This window comes from Coturnix japonica, chromosome 8, assembly GCF_001577835.2.
Source record: "Coturnix japonica isolate 7356 chromosome 8, Coturnix japonica 2.1, whole genome shotgun sequence".
NCBI classification, from domain to species: Eukaryota; Metazoa; Chordata; class Aves; order Galliformes; family Phasianidae; genus Coturnix; species Coturnix japonica.
Genome location: NC_029523.1, coordinates 18,965,806 through 18,979,406, shown reverse-complemented (window position 1 = coordinate 18,979,406; position 13,601 = coordinate 18,965,806). Strand labels below are relative to the sequence as shown.

General features: G+C 39.9%; 1 protein-coding gene across 18 annotated transcripts in view; it reads right to left on the bottom strand.

Annotated features, from left to right (window-relative positions):
• MAST2 (microtubule associated serine/threonine kinase 2) overlaps window positions 1-13,601 on the bottom strand; it is a 175,805-nt gene that overhangs the window by 22,419 nt on the left and 139,785 nt on the right. For all 18 annotated transcript variants that reach the window (XM_032446368.1, XM_032446372.1, XM_032446369.1 and 15 more), the window contains 7 exons: window positions 9,728-9,829; window positions 9,148-9,280; window positions 6,996-7,057; window positions 6,265-6,350; window positions 4,565-4,773; window positions 3,928-4,066; window positions 3,373-3,505 (listed from right to left, as the gene is read on the bottom strand). In XM_032446368.1, coding sequence (XP_032302259.1) covers window positions 3,373-3,505; window positions 3,928-4,066; window positions 4,565-4,773; window positions 6,265-6,350; window positions 6,996-7,057; window positions 9,148-9,280; window positions 9,728-9,829 — 864 coding nt within the window. The remainder of the gene's footprint in view (window positions 1-3,372; window positions 3,506-3,927; window positions 4,067-4,564; window positions 4,774-6,264; window positions 6,351-6,995; window positions 7,058-9,147; window positions 9,281-9,727; window positions 9,830-13,601) is intronic.

The window sequence follows — 13,601 nt, the reverse complement described above, 5'->3', positions numbered from 1 at the left end:
TGATAACACAATATAATCAATATAATTGAAAATTGAAAATTGAGCTAACGAATCAAGCAAAATAGGAGAGAGAATGAGTCCCGTAACCGAGAGGCCTACTGTGAATCTAGGCGAACGGCTGAAGGCTCCCACACACTCCCTGAATCGCCAGAACTCGAAAGACGTCAGTCTGTTCTGCGAAGAGTTAATATAGAGTCAGGTCCGTGACCTATCGTGTTGTTCCCTGGGAGATGTAGTCTTCTTCTGTAAGTTGCAGATTCAGTAAAATTATTATGCTTAATATGATGTTATGATGTGGAATACTGATAGCAAAAATTACAAAATTACTAAACCATGACATTCCACCCCTTATTCTACATCATTACATTATGTTTATACATAACATACACACTCATTGTATAATTGTGAATAATCAGCAACCTTTTTTTTTTCTCAACACTTATATTTATTCATACAAATCCCTAAGTTGAGAACAAAACTCTATACCTTAACCTACTATTTATTAATTTTGAGAAAATGGCAAAACTGCCAGAAAAAGGAAAACATGTCAGCGGTAGAGGGGAAAGGCAGTGCTAGTAGGGCGTCCCCCACATCAAGGTGCACTCATCCTTTCCCAGCCACCACAGCAGATTTCCTTTGACTTATACTTCTTTCCATGTGTGGCTCTACTCATGCATGGCCAGTGCAGGATATAGAGTCCAGATGGAAAACTTGCTTACAGAATGCCTAATTAAGGTATATAGAGAAAAAGTGTTTCCTTAACATTAATCCACTCTATCTTTAAGTCCTATACCTAATTGAACTATTCTGTACCTAATTGAAATATTTTTCTGAGACTCTACCTATATATTACAGGAAAATCATTGGCTGCACTCCCCAACATCAAATTCCCTTGTGGTACACATTGAACATTCCCATTTTGTCCATCACCTCACCACGTGCACCAGTCCCTGAGCAAAGACAGTACCTCGGAGAGGTTTGCCCTTTCCAGACGCTGGAAGGACCCAAACTGTCTTTCCCAACACGCTCTTTATGTGTACTACAGGAACCTTATCTCCCTCCACGGTTCGTAGGGAGCTGGATTGGTTAGGACCATTACGATTATAGATTCCTCGAGTGTTGACACACCAGGTGGCTTCTGCTAAATGGTTCTCCCAATTATATGTTCCCCACCCATTGCTTTCAATAGTTTTCAACAACCCATTGATCGTTCAACTTACCAGAAAGCTGGTGCATGATAGGGAATATGGTAAATCACTCAATGCCAGATGATTTTTGGCCCAAGTGGTTAACAAGGAATTTTAAAATGGTCCCATTATCAGATCAATTCTTTCCGGAGTGCCATGCCGCAAGGATTTGCTTTTCCAACCCTAATATGGTGTTTCGGGGCGGTAGCATGGGTACTGCGTATGTTTCAAGCCACCAGTGGTTGCTTTCCACCATGGTGAGTACATAACCGCTTACCATTGGCGAGATCGTGGCAAGTGATATAATCAACCTGCCATGCTCTCCATATTTTATACTTTGCCATCGCCTCTCCCCCCAAAGAGGTTTCATCCTCTTGGCTTGTTTAATTATTGGCGCATGTTTCACAATCATGAATAACCTGAGCAATAGCGTCCATAGTTAAGTCCACCCCTCGGTCTCTGGCCCACTTATATGTTGCATCCTTCCTTGATGACCTGAAGTCTCATGGCCCACCGAGCTAGAATAATTCACCTTCGTTCTGCCAGTCCAAGTCTATTTGAGCCACCTCAATTTTGGCAGCTCGATCAACCTGATGGTTATTTTTATGTTCTTCAGTAGCCTTGCTTTTAGGTACATGAGCATCTACATGGCGCACCTTTACAGCAATGTTCCTTATTCGGGCAGCAATGTCTTTCCACAGTTCAGCAGCCCAAACAGGTTTACCCTTTCGTTGCCAATTATCATTTTCCCACTGTTGCAACCACCCCCATAAGGCATTTGCCACCATCCATGAATCAGTATAAAGATGAAGCTGGCCACCTCTCCGTTCAGCCACATCTAAAGCCAGCGAACAGCCTTTACCTCTGCAAATTGACTTGATTCTCCTTTACCTTCGGTGGCTTCTGCAACTTGTCGTGTGGGGCTCCATATCAGCAGCTTTCCATCTGCGATGCTTCCTACAATAGACATGATCCGTCTGTGAATAGGGCAAATTTCTTTTCGTTTTCTGGTAGCTCATTGTATGGTGGTGCCTCTTTAGCACGTGATACCTCTTCTGTAGGTGGTGTTTCAATTTTTTTACTCTCAGGCCAGTCCATGATCACTTCTAGAATTCCAGGACGGCTGAGTTTTCCCATTCGAGCTCGTTGAGTAATTAATGAAATCCACTTACTCCAAGTGGCATCAGTAGCATGATGGGTGGAGGGAACCTGTCCTTTAAACATCCAGTTTATTACTGGCAAGCGAGGTGCTAGAAGAAGCTGAACCTCTGTCCCAACTACTTCAGAAGCAGCCCGAACCCCCTCATACACGGCTAAGATCTCCTTCTCAGTCGGAGTGTAGCGCTCCTCAGACCCTTTATATGCTCGACTCCAAAATCCTAGGGGTCGGCCTCGGGTCTCTCCTGAGGCTCTTTGCCACAAACTCCAGGTGGGACCTTTCTCTCCAGCAGCAGTGTAGAGGATGTTCTTCACATCCCTGTCCCGTCCGTACTGGCCCCAAGGCCACGGCACGGGCTATTTCTTGTTTTATCTGCTCAAAAGCCTGCTGCTGCTCAGGACCCCATGAGAAATTATTCTTCTTCCGTGTTACCTGATAGAGAGGGCTCACTATGTGGCTGTAGTTTGGGACATGCATTCTCCAAAAGCCCACTACTCCCAGAAAAGATTGGGTCTCTGTTTTATTTGTGGGCGGAGACATAGCAGTGATTTTGTCAATCACATCTGCTGGGATGTGACGACGTCCATCTTGCCATTTTATGCCTAAGAACTGGATTTCCTGGGCAGGCCCCTTCACCTTGCTGCGCTTAATGGCAAAACCAGCTTTCAAAAGAATTTGGATTATGTATTTCGATATAGTATTTAGTAAATAAGTGTGCCTCCTTAGATCGTTGCCGCTGTTTTCTTTTCCTAATTAACTTTTTCCTTTCGGCATAGGGCCCCTCCGGGGCCCACGACCCCCTGTCACGGACGCAGGTGGATTTTTAGTTCAAACCGTGACAAGCTGTATTACATCCCTAAAAGAACTGTTGCAGCACAGAGCACACCTTTGATGTCCCAAACTAAAAGCTGAAGTACACCACTTCAAAACAAGAAGCTGGAACAAAAAAAACAATACCAATTTGCACACAGGTAGAAGGACTTGTATCTTTTCCTTCCATTGTAAAAACAGTAAGCTCAAGCTTACCTGCTTGTCCATGAACTCCCTGGTGTCCTTCTCCATATGCCCCTCATAGAGGTTAGTTGTAAGACTCATTAACCCAATTTTAGACAGTCCAAAGTCTGTAAGTTTAATGTGACCCATGGAAGTTATCAGGAGACTAGAAGAAAGAGAAGCAAAATAATCCGAAATTCAATTAATTGTTTCTCAAAATGAATTAAAAAAATAAGAAAACAAGGCAACGCTAAGCATGTTCTTAGTGTTCTCTTAAACTCCTGAAATGAACCTCTGGCGAAACAGAACATCATGGAGCAGCTAAGGCAGGCAGAATTCAGGCTGCCTTCTGCCATATTTCAGCAGTGCAGCAACGTATCTGAGGTAATATTTGAAGATGTTCTTCCTATTCTCTCTCTGCGTCTGCTTGGTTCTACACATTAGGAGCAAGAGACTCCCTAAAACCTCCTGTATGTTAGATGTCATTAAAAATCTCTATTGTCTCTAGACACCATGTTCTCTTGCCAAGGAAAAAGTCTCTGAAGAACTGTCTCTCATCCTAAAGCTTTGGAAGATTTCAAGACTTACTTGTCAGGTTTTAGGTCACGGTGAACAATCCCATAATTGTGTAGGTACTCCAATGCCAGAACAGTCTCAGCAAAATACATCCTCGCCATATCAACAGGTAGGGCACCGATGTTCTTGAGAAGTGTTGCACAGTCACCTCCTAGAGGTAAGTTCCAAATACGGCACAATGAAATGGCAAGCGTCAGCAACAAAAAAGAATGGCTACAGCACTACAGCACTAGATAACTACAGTGAGTTTCCTAAAATCTGCCTCTTTCAACCTTGTTATATGGGATTCAAAACTGTCTCTCAACTCCATCTTGAGCTTCAAATAAATATGAAAATCTTAGTGTTATGCATTCGACTCACTTCTCCAGCCCAAGTAGTCCATATACTCCTCCCTAAAAGGGCATCATGACCTCCTTTGTAGCTGCTGGGTTGACTGACCTCACTCTACATGAAGAAAGAAACAGCACACACCTAAGATATTCTTCCAATTTACTGCAATCAGAGCGGTGTGCTCATCAGTATTACATCCAAAAGTACATTTTCTTATAAATCGCTTGGAAACGGCATCCTTTATGATGAAACACGCTGTATATATGCTACGTGTACATTCTAAGAGCCTTTTGCTCTTTGCAGGTTCTGACAAACATACCTTCCACATACTCCATAACCATGCACAGATGGCGCTTGGTCTCAAAGGAGCAGAACATGCTGACTACAAAGGGGTTCTCTGCAAACGTCAAGATGTCCCTCTCCACAAACGCCTGCTGGATCTGGTTTCTCAAAATTAGGTTCTGTTTGTTGATCTTCTTCATGGCAAAACGTTGTCGGGTGGTCTTGTGGCGCACCAAATACACCGCTCTAGAAAATAACACACCAAGAGGGAAAGTTCCATGCTCTGTTTGAACTGGTTTCACAAATATCATGAACGTCCTTAAGTATCAGTGCAATGGGGCTTATATTTTTCAACCCTATAGTCATCATTTCACTAAAAAAACCAAAAAGTCTAAAAAATGTATGAAATCAGCATGATTTCTTTCCAAACTCCATAAAATTAACTTGATGCAACATTGTCACCAGGGATTTCCTTCAGTATCTCTCACATTTCTATCATTTGCAGATCATTAGATTCCTACACATTAATAATGCAGCCTGCAAATAAAATTTTCATCCAGTTTCCCTGCCTGATTGAATCAGTACTTGCTTCGTTTTCTCTAGAGTATATTACATTTAACATGGTATTTTGTCTCACAAGCAGCTGACTATAAAACACACCCAGCATGGAGACAGGAATGAGTAACAGCAAAACTACACCTCTCCCACTTTTTGCAAATTTATATTTAAACCATGGGGTCTATGAAGATATATGACTGAAAACATATAAGAGCTTCTCATCTAACAACAATGGAGCTTCAGTGTGCTCCAGCACGTCTTCAAAGACCAAAAAATGCACTTTTTCCACTGTTTTCATTTTATTTTTTTTTTAATTTGCTGTTAAATATGCACTCACTCCAACAAAATACTCAAGCACATGCTTAAGTTTTCTCGGTTATTACCTACCGAATCACTGCTCTTAGTTATGGCCTAATGAATATCCCTGGTAACAATAAAGAGTCAGGAATCATCTTTACAGTTCTGGATAGGTTTGTACAACTAGTTCAGATTTCAACTGACCAGTAGCTTCATCCTGGATTTTTTAATGAATAACAAAATCTAACAGCACTCTTACAGCACAAATTATTACTGCAGATTCGCACCAATGTATTTCAAAAGCTCACAAACAGCCACAAGTACATAATAGTACGTGGAAGAATGAAAAACTACAAACAAAGCCTTCCTCAATGATCCTGCTGTTTGGCTGAGTCACTAGTAACATTTACAGCTACAGAATGTAACCCACACCCACTCAAGTAGCCTTCAAACAAACAGCAATTACAGGACTTTAATACTCTGCACTGAAGGAAATTCAGGCAGGGGGGCCTTGATAAGCAGTAAAGAAGTGGGTACAAAATAATTTTCTCAGACTCTTGAAACTACCTATTGCTTAGGAAATCCCAAAATAAACTAAGGGGGTGGGTGAACTACCAATTCAGTACAATGTTAAGGTTGTCATGGACAGGAACTACATCCAGGTATGGGGTTATAGGATAAGAAATCCTGAACACATAAAAGAAATGGCATCTCAACCAAGAATGCTGAAGACATCACAAGTGTGGAACCCAAGGCCACTGTAAAATTCATTTATACTTTGGACTCAACAAAATCCATTCACTTCTTTAGCTTTGCTATAATCCTTTGCTGAGTAGAATGATAGCAGTATTTTATTATAAAGCAAAGCCTATAAAGCCTTACCCATAAGCACCATTACTGATCAGTTTAATAGTTTCAAACTCCTCTTCGGATGGAGTTTTCTTTGACTGGACAGAGGCTCCACGGCTCTGGGGAAAGAAGACAAAGAAAAGGAAATGAGGAGTGTAGGAACAACTTCACTGTACATGCTACTTCTTTCTGTCCATTTCTTCTTGAAGCATCATTCATAGTCTCAACCCTTTTCTAAAGCTCAGGAGCTCTCAGCTTTGGGATAACTGTCAGTATTCCCAGAAGCCCTGCAGATTCCCCCTACAAGCATTGGCACGGTAAATCAGAGGGTCTGGACCTTTCCCCAATGTTATTTATTTTAAATACAAATAAACTGAAAAACTACAGACGTTTGAAAATCAATGAGTGATATAACCAGGTTTTTCCACCAGTTGGTACTAATGTCATCTCTCCTCAATTCTCATCATGTTTTACAAACGCAAATAAAGTTTCTCCAAATGATTCTTATGCGCAACTTGAAAAAACATCAACAAAATCTGATGCTAATGCCTGTTTGCATCTTCAATGATTCACCTCCACACAATTGAGATTTGCACGTTTTTATAAGTGTATACTTTAGTTTTAATGTGCACTTTTGAATGTCAGCACTTTTTTCTTCTTTTAATTAAAATTACTTTGCATTATCATTAATTCTTTATTGCAGACTACCTCTTTGCAGAGAATGAAAAGAGCGCCAGACAGTATTGAGTGTATTACTGCTTTACCTCGACTGAATCATCTGTCTCAGGAGTGTCTGGGCTGTCATAGCTATTCAGCTGGGCCATTTCTGAAAAGAAAGAAGAGAGATTACTCTAATGATCTCAATCAAACACTATTCTCTTTGTTTGTACAAGACAAACAGGATTTCAACGTGTGCTTGTAGATTATGAAGGACATACTTCCCACCTCCATAAAAAGTCACCCCAATTATACACTGCTAACCTTTAACATCTTGTAAACTGCAAGCAATCTTTTATATAGAGGTGAATATAATTAATTGTCCTAATCTCAGCATCACTTATTCTGGATGGTTTCTAAAATAAGCAACAAATGCAAGTTAGGGGAAACTGCTGGCGAGGTAATGTTAAACCTATTCCATGCATGTTGCCCCGTGGCACCTCTGTACTCCAGAAAAGAAAAAGAATTACATTTCATACAACCTCTCTCCATGAAATGTGTCTGAGTCTGCAAAACGCTGAATAGCAGCAAACTGTGAGAAATGCAGTTAGTTTAGGCAACTCAGCTGTCTTAGGAGATGCTATAAACTTTGCAGAACCAAATCCTACATTAACTACTGGTCTCTGAACAGACATCACTGACATTTCTGGGTGCCCTCCTTACAGAAAGGAAATAAGGCACCTTGACATCTCCACACATTTCTAAAGAAAATTTGACTTTAGTAAGGGGAATTAGTGATGGAAAGGTTCTCTCCCATGACAGGGATCAAAGAAAATTTCCCTTTAATGTCAGATTTCAACAAATGCTATTAAATTGCATTTAGCAATCTTTGGTATAAATTTTCCTGAAGAGCTCTTCACTTGAAGTCAACCTGTCACTGTCATTCGGGTAAACACCGTACAAGTTAAACTAGACCTATCCAGACTGCTAATTTATGTTAAAATTATGCTCTCTTGAGGAAACAAAAAGTACGGTTCAATCGCTGAAATATTCTGCAGCAATCTCCAGTCTTTGTCACACTTTCTATTGTTGCTGAGCAAGCCATGCGTGCTCGTAAAACTTGCCATAGGAGAGAGTCAGTAAGCAAAGTGCCAGACAAAAATATTAACTCACAAATTCCAAAGTCAGGATCTTATGGGGCTCTCTACATTTACAACGTATTCACGTTACTGTTTGCAATTCTGGGACCTAGCAGAAAAGCTGTTACTTTTCTTCTAAAACATTACTCATATGGGGCTCGAACAGCGCTGTGATCTCACAGACCGGGTCAGACTTGGGTGTAACAGGTAAAAAGCAAATTTTTATGACTCCTTAAAAGTGTATGAAATGTTGAAGTGCAATATCCAACATTTCTAAAAGCTGGAAAGAGTAACATAAATCATCTACATCACAAACTAGACTTGCTCTCAATATAAATTCATGTTAATTATCATAAGCTGTCTTAAAAAATATATTTTGGTAATATAAAAAAAAACAACTGTTTTATATCCAAGAGAACTCCTGATTAACTGACGTTACGTTTGTAACAGACCTACTTTAGAATATTCAGAATATATCAACTCTTCGCTGAATCACGCATCAATATTGCTGCTATTCTCGCATGAAGTACTCAGTTATCAGACAATGCAATGAGGTACTTTTCCTCCCACTCTGATGACACACTGTGTTGGATATAATTTAGTCTTTTTGGCTTCACTGCTATTTAAGATGTAAAAATACAGACATCTCCACTCAAAAATCTGCACGAGAGCTGGCTTCTCATGGAAAGCCACAGCTTCTTTCAGAGAGGACAACAAATGGGATGACTGAATACAACTCACTAGCATTCCAGCAGTGGCAGAACAGAAATAATACATTCGTTTACTTTTACTGCTCAACAGCCCAGAGAAAACAGTTAAATCATAAAGCCATTTTCTATCATTTTTTTAGCTATAATACGGGGAGACATTATTAACACCATAAGTAAAGAACTGTCACTTCTGATATGAGGTCCTTAACCCAGCAATACTCCTCTGAGATATGGGGATGGAAAGGACAGTCTGGAATTTGACAGCAAACAGGAAAATGAGGAAAAATGGCGTAGAAATTAAACTAATAAAAAAAAAAAGGACTCCTTGAGCTTGTGATGACCAGGAGTTAGTGTCTGGAGATTTGGTTATTCTCTCAATAGTGTGGTGAGTACAAAACTGGAGCTCTCACCCTCCAGGGGATCCCTGGTGAGTCCCAGCTGGCTGATAATATAACGAGGAATGTCGCACTTAATTCCTTGTCCTTCCTTGGCATGGCCTTCTGCTGCTTCTAACAAGTGGTAGAACTCTTCAGGATCAAACTCCTAAAGCAAGGTGGTGAGACAGACAAAGAGATTATCCTATGAGCTCAGGTTTGGTATTCTTGATTTTTAAGGAAAGCAAAGATTATAAACAGGTGTGATCTCTCTTACTGCACCAATATAGTTGGAAATATAAAACAACATTTAGGTGCAAAAGCACCACTGCAAGATCACAAAATTGCTGTAATTCTGTCCTACAAACCTCATCATTTGCCAGCAATGAGCAAGATTCTTCCAAAATTTTTTAGTGAAATGTGAACTCACTGGACAACACTTCCATATTAATGCCAAAGAGTTCATATTCCTTAATCATCTTAATTACAAAAAACAAACAAACATAAGTAAAACAAATAAATAAATAAATAAACCTATTTAAATTCCATGAGAATTTAAAGCCTTCTCACATGTTCCTCAACTCCTCAGCTGTTCTCTCCCAAGGCCCAGACTCACCAGGCACTCCAGCAGTCGAGCTGGTCGTGCTATGATGATCAGCAGCTTCTTCACCAGTTGGGTAACAAAGGCAACCTCGGAGCTCTCTGATCGCTCGTGGGCCTGTGGAGAGCAACACATCGCATTATGGTCCTAGCAGAGAACTCTTCATTTATATATGTCAAAGCTCAGTTGCTGTAATTCAGCAGCAAAGTCATGACAGAGTCGGGCCAGGCAATGATCTCAGCTCACTCAAGGATGCCAAGTTACATATAGCTTTCCCATTCCAACTGACTCTTTTTATCATGCAAGAGCTATTTCAAAGGCTCTACTTGTATTATATCACCTATAAGTTATATTTGATATGATGTGGTCTTTTTTTTTTTTTAAATGAAAACAAGATTACTGACTTTTTCAATTTTACCTTGCACATGAAGCTGAAATCTAGATGATGACCAACAGCTACACCTATTTTCAGGCTGTGCATTCAGCTGGAATTCAAACTACTTCTGTTCACCATCATAAGAAACCTGTACTTTATTTTCCCTCTGTTCCATTTCATAAATCCTGCCTAACAACTCCAGCACTGTACTGCATGCTCTGGTGTACAAAGCACACCAACAAAGAACATACAGAAGCCTAATTTAGAGAATTTACTCTTGTCCTCTCCTTTTAATTCGCTGGACTTGAGGATAAACTCAGTGTTTAGCTTCAAGGGGAAGGAGGGAAATGCCTTTTTACAACAATAAATGCATTAAAATGGATGAAGTAGAAAGCAAAGCCAAATTTAACCACCAATACCCATCACTCCCAATTAACTCTTCTCTTGCTCAAAACCACTTTGGTTATACAGGGAGTTCTGAAGCACAAATAAAAGAACATTTCATTGTAGGGTGATAAAAGATGGTTCCAATGACATGAAAAAACCTCTGAAATGAAGCACAGCTTTTTCTTCCCAAGGTCAAAAAATAGGCTTCAGCACACCCACAAATACAAAGTCCAGAACTTAACCAATGTGCTCATGCTGGCAATGAGCCATTAGTTGCTTATAAGAACGGTATTTTATCAATGCGCAGCAAGAAACTAAAAGCTTTGTTTAGCACCGTTCATTAACACCACCTAAGAAAAAGACATATATGGTTAAGAAGTCTAAACACACATGGAATCACCTGGAAGAACAATAAAACACAGGGAGGTAGAAATTCGTACCTAGAAAAAACATTTAATTGCTAGTTCATCATCTGAAAACAGCATCAGAGATGCTTCCTGGTAATAAGAGTCTTATCAAAAAGAATATTTTGAAAACACTGAAATAAATTGAGATTTTTTTTAAAAAAAAAACAAACAATATTTTCTAATTATAAAAGAGAAAATAATGAAAATGAAGGTCCTTAGTATTCACCCAGTGCCCCTTAATGCAATATCCAAACTCGTGAGTTACAATACAAATTCTATAAAGAAATTAATGCTTTCATAGCTGAAAAGCCACCCTAGAACACCAGGAGTGAGCTGCTTTGCAATGAATAAATAAAACATCAACAACTTTGTATTATATGAAACATGAGACATGCAATTGGAAAATCCTTTTCCCCCCCCTCCATATTATGAAAAAATATATATATTTTATGGCATCTGTTTACGGTGCTGAAGCAAACTTATTCTTTTTAATCAAGTCCTTTTGTTTTCTCTCCTTTCTCATCTTCCCCAGCTTAGGCAAAATAATTTAAAAATGTAACTAATGTAATCAGGTGCCTGTGATGAAAATGAGAAGCCAGACCATGACTGCCAAATGAGAAAGAAAAGCAAAAGGGAAAAAAAACAAACCAACACAACAGAGCAGAGGATGACAAAAATGAAACACAACTTGGAACAGCCACTCAGCCATCATCTCTGCACAGCGCTGCTCGTCCAAGATCCGCAACAGCACTGCCTCTTCTTGCTTCCTTCTCCCCCAGGACAGCTCAGACATCCCTACAGATGTCTTGTTTAGCAGCTGTCCCAGCAGTGTCCCCAAAGCAGGCAGGGTTATATAGCGCTGCTGCCTCCATGTGTCTTGGTGTGATGTGGGACACCTCATTAGCAGCTCCCAATGACGACATGCTTGTCTGAAGGTTGGCAGTGTCATTTCAGGGTCCCCCCCCCCCGCCTCTCGAGGGGAGGGGAGAGGAGCTCAGGGGCTGTGGGAGAGGCTGATGCCATTCCTGCACACATTGCTAGTGACACGTGTACGGGAGGAAGCGAGGGGTAATTTACAAACCGATTCCCTTATCTGAAAGACCCATCCGTCACTAACTGTAGCCACTGGGGCATGAAATTAAAATCACTGTCCTCCCCTGGGGTTTCATGGGACCAGTAACTAGGATATGCAAGTCACAATGCTGTAATTGAGCTAATATACAGATGGAAAACAAAACAATAGACCTGCAGTGCCAAGAAACAATAAATTTACACTTAGGCTCATATTAAGAAAGCAATTCCAATCAGAGTATCAATTTTCCAATGTGCAGTATCACTGAACATACTGTGATACCAGCACCTTCCTCTTTTTCTTTTGTTGAATGCACAGAAATACCTGCAGCCCTTAATTCCCTCCTCCCAGTGGCTGAGCCTACATAAAGCTGTGGAACTTTTGGGTAGTGTTCCTTGTTCTTTGGCACTGAGGCACTTCAACCAAGAAAACAACTCCTGTCACCTTTTTCACTGAAGGAACCTGAGCTCCTGTTCCACCCAGTAAGCCAACCACCCATGGTAATGGAGTCGTAGAATCAATAAGGTTGGAAAAGTGATTCTGTGATTCTGTGAAAAGCCCTCCAATATCATCCAGTCCAACTGTCCATCTACCACCAATACTCCCCCACTAAACTAGGTCCCTTAGTACACCATCTTAACATTTTTTCAATACAATATATAATCACACATTCTGTTCTTTTTCATACATTCTTGCTGTTATTTTTTCAATAACTATTTTGAATTTAAAGCACAGCATCCAAGTTCATGTTTCCCAAAATAAAGAAAATCTATTCAATTTCATTTTTTACTTCAGGATGGTTTCAGTGATGCAATAAGCAATAGCAATGACTAGAAGACAATATTTCACGCTCCAAACGACAAAGTATCTCATTTGCCATAACTAACGAGATTTGTTGGCATTTTATTACAAAATCCAAGATCTAAAAACTTTAAAAGCTTTCTGGTTTGGTATATTTAAACAACTCATTATTTACATATCCAATTACTCTATTTTACGGATACATTTTCACAACATAAAGTAGCCTCAACCTGCAACCTATTAAATTGAGTGTTCTTTCTGTGGTTTGAATTTCACAGTAAAATTGTATAAAATCCCAAGCCACCAGTGTTCATTTCCTTACTGATCAAGCAGTCACCTTCTCAATCTTTCACATTTTATAAAAATATACCATAAAACTATATACCCTACTGCACAGACCATACCACCAAGTGAAGGACTTTTGGGGTTGTTTTCTGTTTTCTTTTGAGATTCTACTTGGTCTTATTTCCACAGCATACAACTGATCCTAGGTCTCCCAGTGACAGTCAATATCTGAGTCTGTGATTTTTGCAAATCCTGTACTTGCAGCTTGCTATCTCCCTAAATCAAAGCAGAGAATTAGGAAGATGCTCCCAAACAGAGGTCCAAACCTGGCAATAAGTAATAGCACTGATTCCTCACAACAGCTACAGCATAACATTAACTTCAAAAAATCTCTTAGAATTTATTTTAAAGGAAAAGAGCAATTTTAATGAGTAGCTGAAGCATACTGAGCACGCATTAAAATTGTGCCCCCTTGTGTATTTTCAAATGCTTTGAACACCACAAAACACATCGAAGTAGTAAAAAAATAACCCACAACTGGATTAAGTTCAGCTCAAGAAA